Source organism: Scyliorhinus canicula, chromosome 19, assembly GCF_902713615.1.
Source record: "Scyliorhinus canicula chromosome 19, sScyCan1.1, whole genome shotgun sequence".
In the NCBI taxonomy this organism is placed as follows: domain Eukaryota; kingdom Metazoa; phylum Chordata; class Chondrichthyes; order Carcharhiniformes; family Scyliorhinidae; genus Scyliorhinus; species Scyliorhinus canicula.
Genome location: NC_052164.1, coordinates 100,215,686 through 100,241,808, shown reverse-complemented (window position 1 = coordinate 100,241,808; position 26,123 = coordinate 100,215,686). Strand labels below are relative to the sequence as shown.

Genomic DNA, 26,123 nt, shown 5'->3' with positions numbered 1-26,123 from the left:
TGGCCTATTGTGTCGAGTCATCCCTGGCTCGGGCCTAGGTTATGGGTTCCTTAAGGGTCAGGATGATGGCATGCTGGAAGTGAAGCGCTTCGTTCATTGGCATCCGTGAGGTGGTCCTATCATGGCTTTGGTCTTTTTGAGCAACATATATAGTGTTATTATCCTGCAATTCTTCAATAATCTTGGACTTTACTCCCTCGTGATTGCGTTGTTGATTATTTGTTGCTGTCCTTTCTCCTGGCAAGGGTGTGCGAGGAGTGAGCACAAGGGCAAAGTCGCTTGTTATCCAGTTCTAGAAGGTGATAATGGCCGTAGTAAAGAAAGTTAGAAATGTAAGAGGTTCTGAGAGAATGAAGGGAGAGGGTGCGAAGAACAAAAGGGAATGTTTATGATAGGGTGGAGGCAGAAGAGATTAAATGACAAACAATTTCATCATGCAGAGTCAAAGGGAGTGGGAATGGAACAAGAAACCAAAGATGTTCCTAGAGGAGGTGTGAATGTCAGGCTCCTGAATAGCTGCCGTCCAAAAGCAAAGTGAAAGGAATAGGAGAGAAACAAATACATGAATAGGATGGGAATAGAGGAAAACAGACTCCGAAGTGCAGGTGGTTTTCGTTGAGACAGGCACAGTCTTGGAGGGCTGAAGGGCCTGTTCCTGTGCTGTACTGTTCTTTGTTCTTTGAGAGAAAAAATAAGAAACCAACAAAGAATCACAAAAAAAGGGGGGTCAGAAGTTATGAGCTAAAATAGTTGAACTCAATGTTGAGTCCAGAAGGCTGTAACATTCCCACTGAGAGTGCATCAGTCCCACGACACTCGGTGCCCCTCAGTCCCACCCCATTCGGAGACTTATTCAGTCTCCTTCTGCCCAACCCCCTCCCCTCCAACCAGCTGATAATTCCGTACAACACTGAAGGAAACTTTTTCAGGTGGGGAATCTAGAACTGGGGGCACAATTTGAAAATAAGGTTCCTCCCATTCAAGGCGGAAACGAGGAGGAATATCTTCTCTCAGAGGATCGTCAGGGTTTGTAATTCTCTTCCCCAAAGAGCAGTAGAGTGAATCAATGAATAGATTCAAGGCTGGGTTAGACAGACCTTTGACTGACAAAGGAGTCGAAGGGCTGTAAGGGGCAGGCAGGAAAGTGTGCCCCGATCTTACTGAAAGACGGAATAAGCTTGAGGGGCCGAATATTCCTGCTCCGGTTTCTCATGTTCTTCATTTCTGGTGTGGAGCCTCATCCGCTGGGAACTTGCATTGAGGAGCAGTTCATATGTGCAACCCACCGAGCTCGTCCCTGGGGTTCATGAATCTGCGTGCGGTTCAATCCTTATTGTTCCTACATCGCACTCATCTCTTATAGAGTCAGGGAGGCCAAAAATAATGAGGAATAATTAAGGATAAACTGCTTCCACTGGGAGGAGGGTCAGGAACCACAGGGCACATGCTTAGGGAAATTGGCAAAAGCTAGTGGTAAGGTGGAGGATTGCGAGAACTTTAAAGTTCAGCAAAAGGCTACTGAAAATACAATCAAAAGAGCTAAGATGAACTACAAAAGGAAACTAGCACAAGATTAGTGACTGATGTCAAAAGCTTCTATAAGTCTATAAAGAGGAAGAGAATAGCTAAAGTAAATGTTGGCCCTTTACAGGACGATACTAGTGATGTAATAATGAGGAACACAGATGGCAGAAGCACTGAACCAATATTTTGCCTCTGTCTTCACAATAGAGGATAATAAAACATTTCCGTGAACTGCAGATAATGCAGAGAAACTTGGTGCAATTACCATCACTAGGGAGACGGCATTGAATAAACTGATGGGATTAAAGGTAGATAAGTCTTCGGGACCTGATGGCCTGCACCCTAGGGTATTAAGGGAGGTGGCAGCAGAGATAGTAGATGCATTGGTTATGATTTTTCAGAATTCCCTGGATTCTGGAAAGGTCCCGGTGGATTAGACACATGCTAATGTGACACCCCTATTCAAAAAGGAAGAAGGGCAAAAAGTAATAAAGTATAGACCAGTTAGCTTGATCTCTGTGGTGGGGAAATTGCTGGAATCAATCGTTAAGGAGATGATGACTGAACATTTGGAAAGTCCACGCTTAATCCACCATTGTCAGCGTGGTTTTATGAAGGGCAAGTAATGCTTCACAAACTTGCTTGAGTTCTTTGACCACATACCTGGCAAGGTGGATAATGGAGAACCTGTGGATGTGGTATATCTAGACTTTCAGAAGGTGTTTGACAAGGCGCCATATAAATGGCTAATCCAGAAAGTGAGATCGCAGGGGATTGGGGGTAGAATGCTAGATTAGATTGAGGATTGTCTGACTGACAGAAAGCAGAGGGTTGGGATAAATGTGTCCTTCTCTGGCTGGCGAACTAAACAGCGGGGTGCCGCAGGGGTCAGTCCTCGGACCTCAACTGTTTACAATCCATATAAATGACCTGCAAGCAGGGACAGAGTGTAACATAGCAAACTTGGCGGATGTTATTAAAATAGGTAGGAAAGCAGGCAGTGAAGAGGAGATAAAGATTTTACAGATGGATATAGATAGCTGTTCAAAAACAGCTTCTTCCCCATTGTTACCAGACTCCTAAGTGACCCTCTTATGGACTGACCTGATTAATACTACATCCTGTATGCTTCACCCGATGCCGGTGTCCATGTATTTACATTGTGTACCTTGTGTTGCCCTATTATGTATTTTCTTTCTATTTTATTTTCTTTTCATGTACTAAATGATCTGTTGAGCTGCTTGCAGAAAAATACTTTTCCCTGTACCTCGGTACACGTGACAATAAACAAATCCAATCCAATCCAATAGGCTAGGAGATTGGGCCAAAATTTGGCAGATGGAGTTTAATGTGGATAAGTGTGAGGTTATCCACTTTGGTCCAAAAAATAGAAAGGCAAGTTATTATCGAAATGGAAAGCAGATTCAAAGCGCGTCTGGACAGAGAGATCCGAGTGCATTTGTTCATGAATCGCAGAAAGTCAGTATACAGGTATAGCATGTAATTAAAAATAGAATGCAAATAGAATGTTAGCATTTATTGCAAAAGGCCTGGAGTATAAAAGTAGAGAAGTTTTGTTGCAATTGTATTGGGTGTTGGTGAGACCACATCTGGAGCATTGTGTCCAGTTTTGGTCTCCTTATTTGAGGGAGGATGTGGTGGCATTGGAGGCAGTTCAGAGGAGGTTTACCAGATTGATTCCGGGGATGAAAGGGTTGACGTATGAGGAGAGATTAAACAGTTTGGGTTTATACTCACTGGAGTTTAGAAGGATGAGAGGGGATCTGATCGAGGTGTATAAAATACTAAAAGGGATTGATAAAGTAAACATAGACCAAATGTTCCCCCTTGTGTGGCAATCTAGAACAAGAGGTCACAAATATAGCTTTAGAGGCGGTAGATTTAGAACTGAGATGAGGAGGAACTACTTCTCGCAGAGGGTAGTGTATTTGTGTAACTCGCAGTCCCACAGTGCAGTGGAAGAGTCATTAAATGGTTTCAAGAAGGGATATGGGGAACAGGTGGGGTGGTGGATTTGAGACCAGGAAGAGATCAGCCGTGATCTGATTGAATGGCGAAGCAGGCTCGAAGGGCTGAATGGCCTAATTCTGCTCTTAATTCCCATGATCCTAACCAGAGGAGAGGTGAGAAGAGCGTTGTTTTTATGCAGTGCGTTTTTAGTGATCTGAATGCACTGACAGGGCAAGTGGAATAGATTCAGTGTAACTTTCAAAAGGGAATTGGGTAAACACTTGTGAAGGAAAATGTTGCATGGCTATGATGGAAGAGTAGGGGAGTAGGGGCGAACTGGGTAACTCTCCCTCAGAGATGGCACTGAAGTGATTGGCCAAATGGCCTCTTCCTGTGCCACTAGGCTGTCAAAAGAATAAAACCGATGTCTTTTTTTTAATATTCTGATTTGTTTTTCAGGAAATTTACTTTTAATCCAAAGGAAGGAATCGACAATCCGGCTTTGGTCATATGTGACGACATTGGTAAATTAAGCTCAATGCATTTTATTGAAAGCATTTTATGAGGTGCTGTAAATGGCAGATAAGAGTTAAATATTAACTTTTCCCATCATTATAGCTGAATGTAGCTCCAAAGAAATGGAACACTGTCCTGGCTGATGAGATAAGTTCTGTCACTAACGCAGAGGCCACATTAATGAATCTGGAAACAAAAAAAACAAAAAAAATCTAATTTCTACTTTGGAGCATCCTGGTTAAATGTTACCTTGGTGATCTGGGAATCAGAGCTATATTATGTGCTATCCCAGTTTATTACCATCACGGATGACAGAATTCACTTAAGCGGAGTGGGAAGGAGCTGGTTTGGCACAGCAACGCCAGCATCCACCGGTTGGGCTGAATGGCCTGTTTCTGCGCCATTAGGAGGAGATGAGGGGCATTATGGTAATAACACTAGTTAGTAATCAAGAGGACCAGCCTCATGCTCTAGGTAGCTGGTTTCAAATCCATGAAATTTGAATTCAATAAAACCTGAAATTGAAAGTTAGTTTTATAGTTACCATTACTGAAGACTATCATTGATTGTGAAAATCCATCACATTTACTAATGTCCTTCAGGGAAAGAAATCTGCCATCCTCACCCTATCTGGCCTCCATGTGACTTTCCTGATACTATAGCAATGTGACTGACTGTTAACGGTCCTCTGACATGGCCCTGGCAAGTCATCCAGTTCCATTGGGGTGAGCAACAAATGCTGGCCTTAGCATTTGTCCACATCCAATCAAATCATTTTAAAAGGACTATGGGCTGGATTCTCCAATTTTGAGGCTATGTCCGGAGAATGTTTCTAGTCTTACGATTATAAAGTTGGCGGCACCCCTGCACCGATGCTCCGCCCGGTGGGGGCTAGCAGCTGTGCCACGTAAAACCCCCAGCGTTCCCGATAGAAATGGCCCGAGAATTACCAGGTCCGTGGCTCCGCATGCGCATGGCGGTGCCCCATAGCGGTCGCGTCGTACAGCATGGCGCCAACTACACACGGACCCGGCCGACCAAATAGTGTCCCCCTGGACCACCCCCTCGCCACCCCCGGACCGCCCTCCCACCAGTCCCGCCAACCCTCTCCAAAGCCCCCCCTGCCAGCAGCACGGCTCCTGCCCGACAGTGGTGGAGCTGGACACAGTCTGCAGCCGCCAGACCGGGTTTACGAACACCCAGACCACACGCGGCCCTCGCGGCCATGAACTCGGCCTATCGGGGGCGGAGCTTCGGGGGAGGGCCTCAAAGCAACAAGCTGACGCTGTCGCTATGGCATGCGGCGCGTTCCTAGATGGCGCCGATTTGGAAGGGGCAGAGCATCGGAAAAACCCCGCCGGACCCGATTCAGTCGCAGACGGGGAATCTCCACCCGGTTGCCGATTACGATTTTGGGGTCGGGCAACTGAGAATCCCGCCCTAATTAATGCAGTGTAACTGTGTAAGGATTCCAGGGCACCTAGTTTGCAGTTTCCATGGGAGATTTGAAGGAATCGCAGTGTCATCCCCAAAGCACCAATTTACATTCCAATGCATTATATAAGAAATAGCAACTGGTGTTGGCTATTTAGCTCTTTGAGCCTGCTTTGCCATTCAAAAAGATAATGACTGATCTTCTACCTCCACTCCCCTTTTCCCACTTTCTTCATTTCCCTTAATTCCCTTAGTACCCAAAAATCTATCAGCCTCAGTATATGGGCGACACGGTAGCATAATGGTTAGCACTGTTGCTTCACAGCTCCCAGGACCCTGGCTTGATTCCTGCTTGGGTCACTGTCTGTCGGAGTCTGCACGTTCTCCCCGTATCTGCGTGGGTTTCCTCCGGGCGCTCCGGTTTCCTCCCACAAGTCCCAAAAGACGTGCTGTTAGGTGAATTGGACATTCTGAATTCTCCCTCCGTGTACCCGAACAGGCGCCAGAATTTGGTGACTAGGGGCTTTTCACCGTAACTTCATTGCAGTGTTAATGTAAGCCTACTTGTGACAATAACAATAAAGATTATTATATTCAACATAATGACTGTGCTTTGGGATAGAGAATTCCAAATCCTCTGAGTGAAGACATTGCTCCAATCCTCAGCCCAAATGGTAGACCCCTTACCCCGGGATAAAGACCCCTATTTTAGATTCTGCAATCAGGAGAAATTGTTTCTCTTGTCACTATTTGAATACATTTAATATATTTCAATTAGATCAACTTCAGATTTTCTAGCATCATTGGTTTTGTTCTCATCATTTGGCTGCTCTGAATCACAGTGAAAATCTGACGTGGGCACATCAATGCTGTATGTTTGTTTTTTCAGAATTGCCAATCACCCTCAAGCCCAGAGTCTGTGTCTTGACTAAGAAAGATAAAGAGGTGTTTGGCTTCTACTTGAGAGCAGAGAAGGGAAAGCCAGGACATATCGTCAGACAAGTGGAGCCCGGGAGTTGTGCTCAGCATGCTGGGCTTGTTGATGCTGACAGGGTATTGGAGATAAATGGAGAGTTTGTGGACAACACCGAGCATTTCAAGGTGAGACTGGTTTTATTACTTTTTTTAGCCCTGATCTGCTGATGATCAGGATACAAGCCGCGCGACAGAGAGTTGAGCACATAATCCTAGCTGGTATATCAACAGAAAACTGAGGGAGTGCAGCGCTGTTGGAGGTGCTGTCTTTTGGGTGAGATATTTAACTAAGGCTCCATCTTCCCTTCAGGTAGATGCTAAAGATCCCATGGTACCATGTGAAGAAGAGGACTGCTCACCCCAGTGTCCTGACTGTCCCTCAGCTAACTTCTAAAACAGATTATTGATCATTGATTTGATTTCTGAGTATGGGAGCTGGCCGTGAGCAGATTGTCTGCCACTTTTCTTACATTCCATCTGGAACTGCAATTGTGTGGGCTACAAAGCAGTTTGGACAGTCCAGATGTTCTTTCTTTTAACTGCTAACTGGTCAATACAGAGATGGTAGCGCCGAGGACCCAGGTTCGATTCCGGCCCCAGGTCACTGTCCGTGTGGAGTTTCTACATTTTCCCTGTGTCTATATGGGTCTCATCCCCACAGCCCAAAGATGTGCAGGGTAGGTGGATTGGCCACGCTAAATTGCCCCTTAATTGGAAAAAAAGAATTGGGTACTCTACAATTTTGGCAAATATCTAATTTCCTGGACAGATTTTGATGATGGTAATTCAATCCTATCTCACGTTAGAAACCACTGTTCTGGTTATGAAACATTGAGTCGGATAAGAACATAAGCAATACGAGGAATAGCTCCTTCGCTCCCTCATACCCATTCCACCACTCAGCAAAATCCCAGCTGATTGGTTTGTGGTCTTAACTCCACTTCCCTGCCAGCTCTCCATAATCCTTGTCGATCAAACATCTGTCTTCCTCAGCCTTGAACAGTGATCCAACCTCCAGATTGTTCACTGGGGGAAAGAATTCCAACCCCTAACGCCCCTCACAGAATGGGAGCACCGCAGCCCCCTCGCCCCCACCGCCCATTCCCCCCCCACATTCCCCCCCCCATTCCCCCCCATTCCCCCCCCATTCCCCCCCCCCATTCCCACCCCCCCCGAGTGCATCTCTCCACCGACAGTATCGGTAGGAATGGTTACTGTACAGTCCTTGTGGAGACAAAGACCCATCTTCACATTGATAATACCCTCCGCCGTGTTGTGTGCCACTACCAACGTGCTAAATGTGATAGATTTTGAACACATTTAGCAACTCAAGACTCGACATACACGAGGAGCTGTGAGCCTTTAGCAGCAGCAGAATTGTTCTCGACAACAACCTGTAATCTCAGGATCTGGTACATCCCCCACTCTACCATTAACACCAAACCTCGTTCAATGAAGAGTGTCGGAGAGCAGCAGCTGGCAAATCTAAAAATGAGGTGAAGCTACAACTCAGAACTACATGTGTCCAAAAAGTGTATGCAGCGTGCAATAGACAGAACTAAGTGGCCCTGAAACCAATTGATCGGTCTAAAGTCTGCAGTCCTGTCACATCCAGTCCTGAATGGTGCTGGATATTAAACAACTCACTGGAGGTGGAGCCTCCACAAGTAAGAATGCACAAGATACTGGCTGTGGGCCCTGACAATATTCCGGCAATAGTACTGAAGGCTTGTGCTCTAGAATTTGCTGCACTCCGAGCCAAGCTGTGCCAGTACAGCTACAATATTGGCATCTACCCTCCCATGTGGAAAATTGCCCAGGAACGTCCTGTGGAGGACAAGGAGGACAATTCCAACCCGGCCAGCTGCCAGCCCATCAGCCTCCCATGCTCAGGTGTGTCCTGTCTGCCAAAGCGTAGGACAGATTCAACCCGCCCAATTACTGACCCATCAGTTTCTCTTGACTATCAGTAAAGTGATGGAAGGAGTCATCAACAGTGCAATTAAGCGGCACTTACTCAGCAATAACCCGTTCACAGACGCTCAGTTTGGGTTCCGCCAGAGTCACTCAGCTCCTGACCTCATTACAGCCTTGGTCCAAACATGGACAAGATTTGAACTGAGATGGGCTGAGAGTGACTCTCATTGACATTAAGGCAGCATTTCATTGAGTATGGCATCAAGGAGCGCCAACAAAATGGGAATCGGGGAGAAACCTCTGCTGGTTGGAGTCATACCTGGCACAAGGGAAAATGGTTGTGTTTGTTGGAGGTCAATCATCTCACTGCAGTAGTTCCGCAGGGTAGTGTCCTTGGCTCAACTATCTTTGGCTGCTTCATGATTGGCCTTCCTTCCATCATAAGGCCAGAAAAGGCAATGTTTGGAGATGATTACACAATTTTCAGCACTGTTTGTGACTCACCAGATACTAAAGCAGTCCATGTCCAAATGCAGCAGAACCTGGACAATATCCAGACTTGGGTTGACAAGTGGGGAGTAACATTTGCGCCTCACAAGTGCCAGGCCATGATCATCTCCAACAAGAGAGAATCTAACTATTGCCTGTTGACATTCAATAGGATTACCATCACTGAAACACTCTCAAAATCTTGTGGGGTTACCATTTTTTAAATATAAAATTAGAGTACCCAAATATTTATTTAGTTTTTGCAATTAAGGAGCAATTTAGCATGGTCAATCCACCTATCCTGCACATCTTTGGGTTGTGGGGGTGAAACCCACGCAGACACAGGGAGAATGTGCAAACTCCACACAGACAGTGACCCGGGGCCGTGATTGAACCCGGGTCCTCGGTGCTGTGAAGCAGCAGTGCTAACCACTGTGCCGCCCTCTGGGGGTTACCATTAACCAGAAACTGAACTGGACTAGCCATATAAACACTGTGGTCACAAGAGCAGGTCAGAGGCTGGGAATCCTGCAGCGAGTAACTCACCTCCTGACTCCTCAAAGCCTGTCCACCATCCGCAAAGCACAAGTCAGGAGTGTGATGGAATACTTGTCTGGATGAACATAGAACATACAGTGCAGAAGGAGGCCATTTGGCCCATCGAGTCTGTACCGACCCACTTAAGCCCTCACTTCCACCCTATCCACATAACCCAATTACCCCTCCTAACCTATTTTTAGACACTAAGGGCAATTTAGCATGGCCAATCTACCTAACCTGCACATCTTTGGACTGTGGGAGGAAACCGGAGCACCCGGAGGAAACCCATGACCATCTCCAACAAGAGAGAATCTAACCATTGCCTGTTGCCATTCAATAGGATTACCATCACTGAAACACTCTCAAAATCTTGTGGGGATACCATTTTTTAAATATAAAATTAGAGTACCCAAATATTTATTTAGTTTTTGCAATTAAGGGGCAATTTAGCGTGGTCAATCCACCTATCCTGCACATCTTTGGGTTGTGGGGGTGAAACCCATGCAAACATGGGGAGAATGTACAAACACCACACGGACAGTGACCCAGAGCCGGGTTCGAACCTGGGACCTCGAGGCCGTGAGACAGCAGTGCTAGACGAAGCAGGCCACTTGATTGGCACCTTTCCACAAACATCCGCTCCCTCCACCACCGATGCACAGTACCATTTGCAAGATGTGCTGGAGGAACTCACCAAGGCTCCCTGGACAGCACCTTCATAACTCACTAACATCTAGGGCAAGTGCAGCAGATGCATGGGGACACCACACACATGCACGTTCCCCTCCAAGCCACACATCATCCTGACTTGGAAATATATTGCTGTTTCTTCACAGTTCCTGGGTCTAAATCCTGCAAATCCCTCCCAAACAGCAATGTGGATGTACCTACATCACAAGGACTGCAGCAGCTCAAGAAGACAGCTCACTATCACTTTGTCAAGGACAATTAGGGGTTGGCAGTAAATGCTGGTCTATCCAGTGATGCCCACATCGCATGAATGAATAAAAACAGAGACCCAGACAGCTGAGGGCACAGCCACCAATAGGGGAGTCATTAAAGTCAGGGCTGACAAGGGTATAACGACCCCAAAAGATTAAGGGCTTGAAAGAGGTTACAGAGACATGAAGGGGAAAGAAGAGAATAGAAGGATGGGAATTTTAAAATTAAGAAATTGCTGGGCAGAGTGGCCAGTGAAGTTCAGCGAACATAAAGAGGGGGGTAGATGTGTGGAGAGGACTTGAAATGATTAGGATACAAGCGGCAGAAGTTTGAATGTGTTCAAGTTCTTCGGCAGCGTTTGTTACATTCAGTGACTGTAGAGATGGGATTATCTGGAATGTTGGGGCAGGATGGGGGCGAGGTGGAATTGCCTCATGTTACTAGATAGCCCAGAATGAGTTGTAATCTGTGTGTACTTGATCAGGGAAGTTTAACATGATTGTTTCAAACCAACCGATGAGATTCTGGTAAATACAGGATATAACATCAGTGATATAATATCCTGAAGCAACAGTTGCATAACGGACGCATTCCTTGACACTTTGAATCTAATCTGATTTTGTGTTCCTGAAAATTTGATTGAAGATAACCAGCGACATGGTGGGAATTATGAGAATAATAACGCTCACTTCATTCATAGCTTGCTGCATTGAAACATCTCAATGTGTTTCACTTTCACAGTCAGGGATTTTGAGAGTGCAGTCAAGAAAGGCAGAAAGAGGGGCCAACTGATAGACAGACAAGTAAATAAGATCTTAATGACTCAGTGCTTTCGAGCCAGCAAAGTGCTTTTCTGACGTTTCCAGAAGTGTTAGAACAAAACAGTAAAGCACAGTACAGACCCTTCAGCCCACGATGTTGTGCCGACCATTTATCCCAATCTAAGATCAACCTAACCTACACCCCTTCAATTTGCTGCTGTCCATGTGCCTGTCTAAGAGTCACTTAAATGTCCCTAATGACTCTGACTCCGCCACCTCTGCTGGCAGCGCATTCCACACACCCACCACTCTCTGTGTAAAGAACCTACCTCGTGACATCTCCTCACTGTTGTAATGCAGCAAACGCCGCAGCTAATATGAGCAACAACACTCCAACACATCGTGCATGATAATGTCCAGAATATTATTCTTTATTGATGTTAGATGAGGCATGCATATGAAACATTAAACACCCTGTGTCATCCAACAGGGAGAATAGGTGTTTTACGTCTCAATCAAAAGGCAAAGGTTGTCCGTATCTTGGTTTAGCCTTGTCATGTTGCCTGTTCCTGAGAAATGAGCATGGCTTTGAACTATTCTCTTACCATGGTGTTTAAATTGGTGATCAGGCACATCCCACATCATTCCAATTGATTGATTACATTCAGTGACTGTAGAGATGGGACTGTTTGGAATGTTGGGCAGGAAGGGGACGAGGTGGGATTGTCTCATATTACTAGATAGGTCATTTGTCTGTCGTCAGTTTGAGTCCATTAGCTGCTCAGTCAATGGAATTTTGGATATTTGGGAATCAGGGATATGGGGTTGTGTGGGAAAGTGTAACTGTGGTCCAAGTTTGACCGTGATCTTATTGAATGAGAAGTTGAATGGCCTTCGCCTCCTTTGCCATTTGGTCTCAGGGGCTTAAGGAGCCAAGCAGATGGGTGTGAACATGGTGTTCATAATACATTTCCTCTCCTCCTCATGGTAGGTTGTAGAGAAAATAAGGCTTAGTGGCAGCAAGATCACCTTTCTCGTTGTCGATGGGGCTGCCTATGAAGACGCAAAAGTGAAGAATCTGAATATTGTGGAGCTTATACAGGCCGATATTCAGCCTCCGTGTGGCAAACCACGATTGTGTTACGTGGAAAAAGGCCCCAACGGATTTGGCTTTGAGTTGCGCTCTTCTGAAGGTACGTTTCCCCCAGGTTTTTCTCTTTGCACCTCACTGACATCTTCCTTATTCTTGCTGAGAGAGATGCAGGGACTTCCACACGCTTGGGGTCAGCAACAATCAGTGAAATTACTCACCCAGCCCTTAGCTGAGTCCTGGGTGGGATTTCAGGGGCATATTGGCACGGAGGAAGGGCCAGAGTCCTGACTTTATGCTCTGCTGACTGTTTTGGACTCCTCCCTGTGACTGGAAGCTGACAATTAGTGATCATTAACTGCAGAGAGGGACTTACAATGACACACACAGTGCTGCAAAGCGGGACCCCGGCCAATGGGCCAGGCCCCATACTGAGAGGTGGCTGTGGTGTGGGAGCAGGAGCATCAATCAGTCTGAGTCTTCCTCAGCTGATGCAACATTTGGATCATGACAGACTGACACTTCAAGTGAGCAGTTGACCACAGAAGTGCAGGGGCTGTTTAGCACAGGGCTAAATCGTTGGCTTTGAAAGCAGACCAAGGCAGCATGGTTCGATTCCTGTATCAGCCTCCCCGAACAGGCGCCGGAATGTGGCGACTAGGGGCTTTTCACAGTAACTTCATTTGAAGCCTACTTGTGACAATAAGCGATTTTCAATTTCAATTTTTCAAGATTAGAAATGAAACCCAGTCAAAACAAAAGTTACACAGTTATTGAAACATATCTTTCAAGCAGGTTCTTGAGTTTTGAAATGAATCACTGCTTTGCTGAGTGCTCAATGAACTAAATTACTGTCAAAAGTTATAAATTACAGGCACACCGTATAATTCTACCAATTCTTGAGTTGGAAATCTTGCTCCTCGACTGTACCATTGCTGACGATGTAAATTTATTGTTTAACATTAGTAAATTGTTGCAGGGTCAGCACTGGTCCAATATCCGAGCATTGTTTTAAAATGACATAGAATTATAGAATTTACAGTGCAGAAGGAGGCCATTCGGCCCATCGAGTCTGTACCGGCTCCTGGAAAGAGCACCCTACCCAAGGTTAACACCTCCACCCTATCCCCATAACCCAGTCACCCCACCCAACACTAAGGGCAATTTTGGACATAAGGGCAATTTGTCACGGCCAATCCACCTAACCTGCACATCTTTAGACTGTGGGAGGAAACCGGAGCACCCGGAGGAAACCCACGCACACACGGGGAGGATGTGCAGACTCCGCACAGACAGTGACCCAAGCTGGAATCGAACCTGGGGCCCTGGAGCTGTGAAGCGATTGTGCTATCCACAATGCTACCGTGCTGCCCCACGGTATCTTCTTTGCTTTAACAGGCAAAGGCTAAAAATGAACAACAGGACAGGATAAAGAGAAAACAATATGTTACAAGATGGGTAGACTTCAGGACAGTCCTTTCAACTCCTGAAACTGCCCTCCATTTTGCTGTTAGGTTATTTTGGGCAATTACTAAACATCTTGTATATATACACATATACATATATACATTATATACATAGCTCCCATTGGGGTTTCTATGTGTGCTCAATCTCCCCATCAATATAATCATCTCATGCAGTAATGTTGTCCAAATGACTGTCCATGTTTTTGACCCATTGCTTAGATTACCTTCATCATGCTTGTTAGATGCTGGTTGCTTCATGTGCAACTTGGCACTTCTGCACGCTCAGCAATTGTGTAGGTTATCTAGTATGCAGCATCTAATCAAAGGCATTCCTGTACCTTCTGGCTCTGTTCCAGATGAGGAGTTGGTTTGCCGCTGTTTAACTGGAATCTGTCCTGCATGGTCTTTGTGAATAGGCAGCTGACAAAGTGCTAAATTAATTCTTCTCTGTTCAGCAGATTCAGGGACACAAGCCATCTCCAAGGAAATGATATTCATTAACTAGCTTAACTTCACTGTATTGATGTTCACTAGATTTTGAATTGATACATGATCGAGTTATCCCAGTTGGTTTAATGTAAGAAGGGGGGGGATAAAGTTGAGCATGCTGCTTCCATGAGTTGAGGAAGCAGGAACTAAAGGCCACATGTGAAAAAAAAACATGAAATTTAGAACTAATAGGAGGGCAAATCCCTTTGCCTCGAGAGGTTTGAGGCTGTGGAGTTTATGGGGGCAGAGGTTATATCTCAGATCTGCCAGTCAGCTGTAAGGCTGGACTCATTTCCGCTGCCCAGCAGGTTTTCTACTCCTCGACAATAATGCCCGTTTTCAATCAGGACTTGGCGGTCCCAGCTAAAGCTGAAATGAACCCATGCAGATTCTCCAGTGCAAATGTAATTATCGAAATAGATGTCTCAGGGCTTTTTTTAATGAATAGTGTGAAGGTTAGTGAATGGCTGGGTGAGTGGATCAGCGGGTGGATGAGATGGTAGTCGGGTCAGGTCGGAGGTTGGGTCCAGGTGCCAAGTGGGTACGGTGCAATGAAGCAGCGAGGGTACAATTAGAGTAAACATCCTCTGTACAATACCTATATATACAGTGTGCACTGACAAACACGTTTTTTCAGTAAACCTTCACACTTTGTTCCCCTGTGGGGAATAGTGAGCAGTGGGTGGGTGGATCAGGAGGGCATCGGCGTTTTTGGGACCAGATTTGACGTAATTTGGAGCAGGGCTTGATGTCATTTGGGGTGGGCCGGCACGCCAACAGAGGGTGGGGTTGTGACTTGGCAAAAGGGGGAGGGTGCGAGTCCCCGAAAAATGGTAGTCAACCTCTGATCAACTGGCACCAGAAAGCAAATGGGACCATTTTAATTTAAGACAAGGGTTTAAATTGGGCAACATGGAACTGGACGCTCATCAAATGTGTTGCCCATGTTCCACTCATTGACTTCAATGGAAATAACATTCGAAAAAATAACGAGTAGTGAAACAAATAATTTCAAAGCATATAAACCACTTTTTAAAAAGTGGGAAATGGAGGAGTGAGCTGATTCGGGGCTATAAATGGGATTTAGGCATGGGGTCATGGGTGGGTACTGAATGAGTATTATGCATCTGCCTTTAAGCAAGGAAGAAGATGCTGCCAAGGTCGCAGTGAAAGAGGAGGCAGTTGAGACACTGCCTGAGCTAACAGGGGGGTATTAGAAAGACTTACCTATTGGGACTAGCTAAGTAATACTTACAGAAGTACAGCAAGGACAGGATGGGCTGAATGACCTCCTGCTCTACTGTACCCATTTTATGATTCGAAGAGCACACAATTTAATATTGTCCACTTCATACCATTGACAAATGTTAAAATAAACTACTTAAAGATTATATGAACTTGTATTCGCTTTTGGATGAATTAGGTGCCAAGGCTCCGTTTACATTGAGCACCCAATCTGAAGGGCCTGCGGAGAGGTGCGGACTGCAGTCAGATGACAGACTCATTGAAATTAATGGAGTCAATGTGGAGGATTATACCTATCTGCAAGTCAAAAGACAGGTAAGGAGCCTCGACGGATCCCTCGCATTAATTTATCTTGTTAGTTGCCGATGATTGTATGATGCAACTAACATACTGTAGCCATTATGGGAAATGGAGGAGAACCCAGCCTCTTAAAAAAAATACGATGGGATCTAAATTTCTACTCGTGGCTCCGTGGATAGCACTCTCATCTCTGAGTCAGAGGATCATGGCCTAAAGTCCGACTTCAAAGACTTGAGCACCTAAGCCAAGATGACTGCAGTGTAGTACTGAGGGAGTGCTGCCCTGTCTGAGGTGCAGTCTTCTAAATTATTTTTTTTTTCATATAAATTTAGAGTACCCAATTCATTTTTTTTCCAATTAAGGGGCAATTTTAGCGTGGCCAATCCGACTAGCCTGCACATCTTAGGGTTGTGGGGGCGAAACCCACGCAAACACGGGAAGGAGTGCGCAAACTCCACATGGACCGCGTGACCCAGAGCCGGGATCGAACCTCGGTGCCGTGAGGCAGCAGTGCTAACCACTGTGCCACCGTGCTGCACCAGTCTTCTAAATTAAACTTTAAACCGAGGGTCCGTCTGCCCTCTCAGGTGGATGCCAATGATCTCGAATGATTATCTGAAGAAAAGCAGGGGAATTAAATGAAGGAGTTACATCCCATCGTGAGACCTGTGCGTAGTTATTGATCGCCACTGGGGGGGGGAAACTTGCTGCTTCTGTGCTTGGCTTGTGTGTTTGAGCACAAACTGGGAAATTGTAAACACCTTTCTTCCCTCCCAAATCATAACTTCTCACCAATCAAAATTAATGGTTCAGCATCAGTGGCTCCAGTTGCACAATACCCTGGAAAGCGACGTCACATTATCAGCAATCAGGGTTCGCTAATTTCTTCACTAATATCCTGTGATGGAGGTCTTGTGACGCAGTGGTAGTTAGTGTCCCTGACTCTCGGCCAGAAGCTGAAGTCCTAGTCCAGCACCTGATGGCCACAGAAGGTGCATTCATAATGTGGCCAAACCGGCTGATTGTCGGCCTGTGGCTCTTTCTGATATAGCAGGTGGTAAGAGTGGTCTCGGTCAGTCAGACTGCAGAAGGTAACGCAAACCACTTTGACGAGCATAGCCATGGACCAAGCCAAAGGAAATCCATGACCACCATTGATACCTGAAGAAGGAGGAGAAACGCCCCGTGGGGAAGGAAATCTGCTACACGTGGCACCAGCCCAATCACAGTGCTCTGAACTGCCCTCTTCAGTTGTATTAGAACATACAGTGCAGAAGGAGGCCATTCGGCCCATCCAATCTGCACCGACCCACTTAAGGCCTCACTTCCACCCTATCCCCGTAACCCAATAACCCCTCCTAACCTTTTTGGTCACTAAGGGCAATTTATCATGGCCAATCCACCTAACCTGCATGTCTTTGGACTGTGGGAGGAAACTGGAGCACCCGGAGGAAACCCACGCAGATACGGGAAGAAAATGCAGACTCCGCACAGACAGTGACCCAGCGGGGAATCAAACCTGGGACCCTGGCGCTGTGAAGCCACAGTGCTAGCCACGTGTGCTGCCGTGCTGCCATGTTGGTCCACCATCACCTTCTCAGGGGCAATTTAGGGATAGGCAACATATGCTGGCCTTGCCAGCAACAACCACATCTCTGAATGAATGAATGAAATAAATGTGGATATCCAGTCTAAAAAAAAAAGCACTAACCACTGCAGATGTGTGGATTTTTCCATTTCCTACATAAGCCATCCTTAACACCTTCCTGAGAGAGACTGACAATTTATGGGCCGATTGTGCTGTTGGTCGATGGTTACGAGGAATTGGATAAACATGCCTAAACCCAGAAAAGCCATACAGCTGGACAGCAACACTTTCATGTCATCAATTCAGATGTGCTGACACTGCACCACCCAAGTCCTCAACTGCTAATGTTCTTTATAGGTTTCATTTTACCGTTCTTTTGTTTATACATTAAAAAGTCGGGTCATAGAAGTGGGCTGCACGATAGCACATTGGTTAGCACAGTTTCTTCACAGCTCCAGGGTCCCAGGTTCGATTCCCGGCATGGGTCACTATCTGTGCAGAGTCTGCACGTTCTCCCCGTGTCTACGTGGGTTTCCTTCGGGTGCTCCGGTTTCTTCCCACAGTCCAAAGTTGTGCAGGTTCGGAGGATTGGCCATGATAAATTGCCCTTAGTGTCCAAAAAGGTTAGTTGGGGTTACTGGGTTACGGGATAGGGTGGAGGTGTGGGCTTAAGAGGGGTGCTCTTTCCAAGGGCCGGTGCAAATTCGATGGGCCAAATGACCTCCTTCTGCACTGCGGATTGTATGAAGTGAAGTCAGAAGTTATTTTTGCATCCACTTTCACACCTTCTATGAGATAAGTTGCCAGAAAAAGCACTGAATGGACAATGTTAATGAGTTCAAGGAATACTTAGTCAGACCTCTGGAGAGAGAAGGGGTTGAAGAATATGCTGGTGGATAAATGACACTGAAATAAATCAAAAAATGGTTGAGTTTATTGTGGCTTTTTATTGCTCTTTCTAAAAGTGTTGTTCAGGCCAACCACATCAAACAGAAGTAATTTTGTAACTGAAATGGATTAAACGTGCCTCATGAATACTGATTAGGAAATTATTGAGGATGTGATATTTGATGCCAAGAGGGTCAGTAATTTCACCTTGTCATTTTAACCATGTAAAAACCACCAGTATCAAAAGCAGCTCGCTGAGTTCAGTGCTAGATTCCATTAAAGGAACTACGCAGGATCCCAAAAACAAGTGAGAAAATTGGTAAACAGTGACAGAAAAATGAACACATAGAAATCATGATTAGAAAAAAGTATCGGAAAATATTTAACTTGGATTGTGCTGAGTAATATAAGCAACGCTCATGTTTGCTGATAGATTAAAGAAACTGGAGACTCAGTAACGTTACTGGTGACTGATCAGAAGACAGATGCTTACTATAGAGACAAAGGCATCAGGATCGTTCCAGCTATGGCCTGCTTCAAGCACGTGCCATTCAAGCCAAGAAAGCTTTATTTGGTGAAAGGCAGTTGTGGCTACGGGTTCCTGTTGAAAACTGAGAAAACAACTTCAGGGACATACGGTAAGAGACTGATTGTAAACAGGAAACTAATCAAGGAAGCAACAAGTTTTTAGGACTTTGTTGTAATCAGATTAAGTTTAATTTCACCAACTTTTCCCTCTGCCTCGTACCTCACCAGTTTTTTGCTTTTACCCCTGTTCACAAACATTCATCCCCCAATCCTCATTTGAGCAATCACCATTATCCCTGGCGTTACTGTTCAATAAGCTAACGTTAAAGGGAGCAGTCCAGAATGAGAGCCCATTCTTAAAATTAGAGCTAGAGCATTTTGGTATGAAATGAGGAAAGACTTCTTTTAGACAAGGGGTAGTGGAGATTTGAAATTATCTCGTTCCACAAAGGATTGAATTGGATTGGTTCATTGTCACGTGTACCGAGGTACAGTAAAAAGTATTGTTCTGCCTGCAGCTCAGACAGATCATTCCGTACATGAAATTAAAATACATAATAGGGCAAACATAAACTACACAATGTAAATACGTAGACACGGGCATCGGGTGAAGCATACAGGAGTGTAGTACTACTCAGAAGAGAAGATGTGTGAAGAGATCAGATCAGTCCATAAGAGGGTCATTTAGAAGTCTGGTAACAGCGGGAAGAAGCTGTTTTTGAGTCTGTTGGTGCATGTTCTCAGACTTTTGTATCTCCTGCCCGATGGAAGAAGTTGGAAGAGTGAATAAGCCGGGTGGGAGGGGTCTTTGATTATGCTGCCTGCTTTCCCAAGGCAGCGGGAGGTGTGGACAGGGTCACTGGATGGGAGGCGGGTCTGTGTGATGGACTGGGCGGTGTTCACGATTCTCTGTAAATGGGCAGATGCTGATATTTTCAAGATTGAAATCGATAGATTATTGTTGGGTAAGAGCATATCTCCTTCTGACCTTTCACATCTTTTGTCCTCTTTGGGGACTGCCATTAACACTCTTTCCCCTTGGTATCTGTGGCCATTAGCACCCAGTTTCCCTGGGTTTCTGTGGCTATGACTCATCTTTCATTCTCACTCCACAGTATAAATATTTCCCACTCTCTCTGTTAGCTTTGACAAAGAGTCATCGGACTCGAAACGTTAGCTCTTTTCTCTCCCTACAGATGCTGCCGGACTTGCTGAGATTTTCCAGCATTTTCCCTTTCGTTTCTCCTTCTGTACCTTTCCTTCCCTCTTAAGAGAGCACTGCACAGGTTAAATATTGAATAAAACTGTCTCAATAGTTCCACATAAACAATCCCCAAGCAGTAGTGCTAAATTAAAAAATAAGAATTGAATATCTGGGTAGGTATTCGGTTTTTCAAATTACTTGTGTGCATTGTTTAGTAAATTGATAATAAATATGTTGTGACTTTTTTAAATGGATACAAATTGATTAGTCACGTTGTTTAAAATTGTTTGAAGTTCCTCTCACATTCCATTCAATAGAAGGAAGAGCAAGAAGTACATTATCTGGCCTGATCCGAAACTTAGAAAAGTATCCTCAACAGCAGCCATGTGAACCTTCCAGTGGCCATTCTGCATGGTCTCTACAATTAATGTTCCCAGTTTAATACCTGCCACCTGACATGGAAGCCATCTCTGGGAAATGGCTCACACACGCTCACCCTCACTGGGGGAGGTCTCCTCGACTTCTAACTGCTTTTGTTGCAGACTTATTAATAGAGATTGAGTGCTATGATTAGTCAACAATTTCATTATCATTGTATCATTCGGGGGAGATGATGGCAGAGTCGTAACATCACTGGACGAGTAACCCAGAGGCCCAGGCCTTTGCTCCGGCGACCTGGGTTCAAATCTCATCGCAGCAGCTGGTGGAGTTTGAATTCAATTCATAAACAATAAGTGACTATCATAGCTTGTTGTAAAAATCCATCTGGTTCTCTGAGATCCATGAGGGAAGGAAATTTGCCATCCTTACCATTTGGCCGACCAACATATGCATTGACTCCTCAGTGCCCTCTGAAATGACCTAGCATGCCATTCAGCACAGGAAATTAGGGGTGGGCAACAAATGCTGGCCTTTCCAAAAACACACACATCCTATGAAAAAATGAACTTTAAAAAATGGAGCCACCAGGAAGGTAGTAGCTAAACTATACCAACTTCAATCTTTTTTCATCTGGTAGTTCCTGGGCAAGATTTTCCATTTGGGAGATTAGGGCGGAATTCTCCGCACTCACGACGGGGCGGAGAATAGCGGGCGGCGTAAATTTTTACGGCCACGCTGGTCCGACGCCCTCCAGCTATTCTCCCCCCCCCCCACGCCCGCCTCCCGACACGAATCGCTGCCCGCCGTTTTTTTACGGCGAGCAGCGATTCTCCCCTGGCCGATGGGCCGATTTCCAAGGCCTTCACGACCGTTTTTATGAACGTAAATCACACCTGGTCTGACCGTTCGTAAAAACGGCCGTAAAGTCCCGATCTGGGGAACCATGGCACCGATTGGCACGGCAGTACCACGGCCGTGCCAAGGGTACTTACCCCGCGCACTCTTTCTCCTTCCGCCGCCCCGCTGTATCCATTCGCGGGGCGGCTGAGGGGCATACCGGCCCGCGCATGCGCGGGTTTCACGCATATGCGTGATGACGTCATCCGCGCATACGCGGGTTGGAGTCGTCCAATCCGCGCATGCGCGGCTGACGTCATCTGACGCGTCAGCCGTCGCTAACTCTGGCTAGCGGGGGCAGCACGGTGGCACAGTGGTTAGCATTGCTGCCTACGGCGCTGAGGACCCGGGTTCGAATCCCGGCCCTGGGTCACTGTCCGTGAGGAGTTTGCACATTCTCCCCGTGTCTGCGTGGGTTTCACCCCCACAACCCAAAGATGTGCAGAGTAGGTGGATTGGCCAAGCTAAATTGCCCCTTAATTGGAAAAAAATAATTGGGTACACTAAATTTATAAAAAGAAAAAACTCTGGCTAGCGGGCTTAACGAAATTCGTTAAGCCCGCGATGCCGGAGTTCACGGCCGCGCGATGCTAGCCCCGACCGGGGAGCAGAATCGGTTCCCGGTCGGGGGGGCGGAGGCTGGCGTCAAACCCGCCCGTTTTTGACGCCAGCCTCACGATTTTTCGCGGGTGCGGAGAATCACGCCCTATGAGCACGATTCTCCTGAAAAAGTTCAAAGTTCATTTCCGGCGGGTTTTTCAGGATGTTTCCCGCCAGCTCTGCTGACGAGTTCCCACCGCTATCCAATGACACTTAGTCCTTTTTTTTGGACCCTGGGAGTTTCTCACCTGTTTCAGCGCACGCTTAGACTTTTTTCCAGCACTGAGGAGCTGAATTCCAAGATCGGGCCACTGTTTTGAAAGGGTGCCCCGATCTCTAAGTGAGCTTGTAGGCCCCCCACCCCCCCCTCCATGGGCAATATCACCCCCCCCCCCCCCCACCACACACACACACACACATAGAACATAGAAAAATACAGCACAGAACAGGCCCTTCGGCCCACAATGTTGTGCCGAACTTTTGTCCTAGATTAAGAACAAATTAATCTACACCCCATTATTCTACCCAAATACCCCCATCTTTCTACCCTAATCCATGTACCTATCCAATAGCTGCTTGAAGGTCCCTAATGTTTCTGACTCAACTACTTCGACAGGCAGTGCATTCCATGCCCCCACTACTCTCTGGGTAAAGAACCTACCTCTGACTTCCCCCCCATATCTTCCACCATTCACCTTAAATTTATGTCACCTTGTAATGGTTTGTTCCACCCGGGGAAAAAGTCTCTGACTGTCTACTCTATCTATTCCCCTGATCATCTTATAAACCTCTATCAAGTCGCCCCTCATCCTTCTCCGTTCTAATGAGAAAAAGCCTATCACCCTCAACCTTTCCTCGTATGACCTACTCTCCATTCCAGGCAACATCCTGGTAAATCTCCTTTGCACCTTTTCCAAAGCTTCCACATCCTTCCTAAAATGAGGCAACCAGAACTGCACACAGTACTCCAAATGTGGCCTTACCAAGGTTTTGTGCAGCTGCATCATCACCTCACGGCTCTTAAATTCAATCCCTCTGCTAATGAACGCTAGCACACCATAGGCCTTCTTCACAGCTCTATCCACTTGAGTGGCAACTTTCAAAGATCTATGAACATAGACCCCAAGATTTCTCTGCTCCTCCACATTGCCAAGAACCCTACCGTTAACCCTGTATTCCGCATTCATATTTGTCCTTCCAAAATGCACAACCTCACACTTTTCAGGGTTAAACTCCATCTGCCACTTCTCAGCCCAGCTCTGTATCCTATCTATGTCTCTTTGCAGCCGACAACAGCCCTCCTCACTATCCACAACTCCATACTTGTTTTGAAAGGGAACGGCCAAGAGGGATCTCTGCACTGTCTGCCCATTCCTTTTCCTTCCCCTGACTGTAACTCAGCTACTCTTGTCTTGCACCTTGGGTGTGGTTACCTCCCTGTAATTCTTGTCTATTACCCCCTCTGCCTCCCGGATAATCCGAAGTTCATCCAGCTCCAGCTCCAGTTTCCTAACACGGTCTCTGAGGAGCTGGAGTTGGGTGCACTTCTCGCAGGTATAGTCAGCGGGGACACCGGTGGTATCCCTCACCTACAGGAGGAGCATGCAACTGTCCGAGCCTCCATCCCCTCTTACCTTACATAATATAGCTGCCCTGTGGACCAACTGGAACTCCGCCCTCCGACTCTGCTCCCAGTCAGCTGCACTCTCAATAAACTCCCGGCTCCCTCTTCAGGCCCCCCCAAACCCCCTTACAGCAGCCTCTCCCTTCCAGGACCCCCACCCTTAACCCCTCCAACCTCCCAGAGGCTCCTGCTTACCTGCCCTGCACACCCCAACTCTTCAACCTCCCCCCCCCTCCATTCTCCTTTAATGGGCATGGCCCCCCTCGCTCCCGGTCCTTGTCAGTGCCACACTGGCACTTGCACCGCCACTCTGGTCCTCAGGCAGTGGTCCAGCCAGCTTGGCAGTGCCATCTGGGCACATTGGCAATGCCAGGGTGGCAGTGCATCAAGGTGCCCGCATACCAGGGGGAGGATCAAGGGGCCATCTTGGCTTTACCCTGACCGCCCCGGTGTCTCCAATGGCCCGGGAGACCCCCCCCCCCCCGGGTGCCGTTCTGCCTGATCCACGTTTACATGGGCCAATGCTGAACGGCGCCCGGCTGCCACTTCGCTGGAGAGTCTGGTGGATCCCGCGTTGCCGGTGGATACCTCGCAAATTCGCCGAAGCCAGCTTTAAACAGGCCTCGGCGCGTGCTTGTGAGCGTGTTTCAGATTCGGAGGCCTTGCTGGACTTGGGTGAATCCCGTGAGTTGTGAAGACTATCAGACGTCCATGAGAGGGCTCTCAAAGGGGAGTGCAACATGGCCAGCGGATCACGCTCTACGCTCTGCTGCTGGAGGAGGTTTGCTACTGATTCGCACACTCGGCGATTTAGGACGGCTTGCCATGAAGATTGACGAGGGATTCCCGAGGGAATCCTGCGATCGGGCCGCCATTTTGAGCAGGAGTTAAGGCGGCACGGTGGCGCAGTGGGTTAGCATTACTGCCTACGGTGCCGAGGACCCGGGTTCGAATCCCGGCCCTGGGTCACTGTCCGTGTGGAGTTTGCACATTCTCCCCGTGTCTGCGTGGGTCTCGCCCCCACAAACCAAAACATGTGCAGGCTAGGTGGATTGGCCACGCTAAATTGCCCCTTAATTGGAAAAAAATAATTGTGTCGTGAAAATTTATATTAAACAAAAATAACATTTTAAGCAGGAGTTCTGCAGCGGGACACCTGGATCTGAGGGGTTAACACAGCTCACAGCTGTTCTCTTTCCAGGAATGGACAGGTGGAGCTTCCAGGGGAGTGTTACACTATCATTTTTTATACTGCCCCTGTCTGGACTGCTTTTTAGCTTTCAGACTGGGGTCTTTTTTCTGGAGGGGGTCTGTGTGTGGGGGGTCCCTTTAGTTAGCGGTCACCATGGAGGTCCTTTTTGGTAGGGGGTCCGGGGGGGGCTATTCAGGGGGACCCTGCGGGAGTCTCCCTATTTATGTGGGTCACTGTGGGGGTCTCCCTATTTAGGGGTTCACTGTGGGGGATCTCCTTATTTAGGGTGTCCCCATGTGGGGTTATTTTTGTTATGGAGTCAACCAGCCTCCCCGGACAGGCGCCGGAATGTGGCGACTAGGGGCTTTTCACAGTAACTTCATTGAAGCCTACTCGTGACAATAAGCGATTTTCATTTCATTTCATTCATGTGGGGGTGTCCCTTTAGTTAGTGGATTCCTGGGGCAGTGTGTCCCTATTTAGGGCATCTGTGGGAGGTCCCTTTAGTCAGGGGGACTCTGTGGGGTCTCCATGTAGTTAGGCAGTCCTGGGGGCTGCCTCCCTACTTAAGGGGTCCCTGTGGGTTGATCTCCCTATTTAGGGCATCTCTGTGGGAGGTCCCTTTTGTTAGGAGATTCCTGGGTGTATCTCCCACTTTAGGGGGTCTCTGTGGGGGGGGGGGTTCCTTTAGTCAGGCAGTGCATTGTGGAGGAGGGGGGACATTTGGGTTGACTTTGGAGGCAGCTGGGCTGAAGGAATTCTCCCTTGGCCCACCGCAGGGACCGCCACATGTTTGGTGATACCCGTAATTCCTGGCACGGAGGTCCGGAGAATCAAGAGGGTCCGGAGACTCTGGTGTCGGGCTCGCTAATTATGCATTAGCTGATCGCGATCGCTGACCCCGCCACGGGGGGGAAGCATGGTGGTGGGAACCCCTATCCCGCCGCCACGCCCAGCGTCAACCTCGACTTCGGCCAGACGGCGAGTTCCCCGCCTGATCGCGATCCACGTTGCCGGTGTCACGGGGGCAGAGAATCACGCCCCCCCCCCCCCCCCCCCCCCCTCCGTGTTCCTACTTGCAGGCACTTTTTGTGAGCAAAATTATTGGAAATTGACTAAAGCGTTGCTGTTGACCATCATTTTGTCATGGTAACTACACCTAGGCTGACCTTTTTTTTCCAGGTCAGTATTTGTGGGAAGTGGATGCTGGGAGTCCGGCGGAGAAATGTGGAATGAAGGAAGGAGATCGTCTGTTGGCTGTAAACAAAGGGAACATTGTGGGACTGCAGCACGATTGTGCGGTGAGGAAGATCAGGGAGAGTGGGAATCAAACTACCCTCATGGTCATCAGCTCTGAAGGAGATAAATATTTCACCTCTGTGAGTATTTCCCTTCTTTAGTTTGTTTTAAAGCCTTTCATTGCTCAGTTTTTACTTACTGAAATAGAAGTGTCACTTATTCTCTGCTGTGTATAAAAGGAACATTTTAAAGCAAAGACGAGAGAGCTAAACATTCCATCTTGATGATTTATAAAAATAAACTATGGCCATACTGCAGATAGA

General features: G+C 47.0%; 1 protein-coding gene across 2 annotated transcripts in view; it reads left to right on the top strand.

The window, feature by feature from the left end:
* Window positions 1-26,123, top strand: part of pdzd3a (PDZ domain containing 3a) — a 61,421-nt gene that overhangs the window by 29,510 nt on the left and 5,788 nt on the right. For both annotated transcript variants that reach the window (XM_038779732.1, XM_038779731.1), the window contains exons 3-8: window positions 3,955-4,019; window positions 6,335-6,546; window positions 12,061-12,262; window positions 15,538-15,674; window positions 18,569-18,773; window positions 25,744-25,940. In XM_038779732.1, coding sequence (XP_038635660.1) covers window positions 3,955-4,019; window positions 6,335-6,546; window positions 12,061-12,262; window positions 15,538-15,674; window positions 18,569-18,773; window positions 25,744-25,940 — 1,018 coding nt within the window. The remainder of the gene's footprint in view (window positions 1-3,954; window positions 4,020-6,334; window positions 6,547-12,060; window positions 12,263-15,537; window positions 15,675-18,568; window positions 18,774-25,743; window positions 25,941-26,123) is intronic.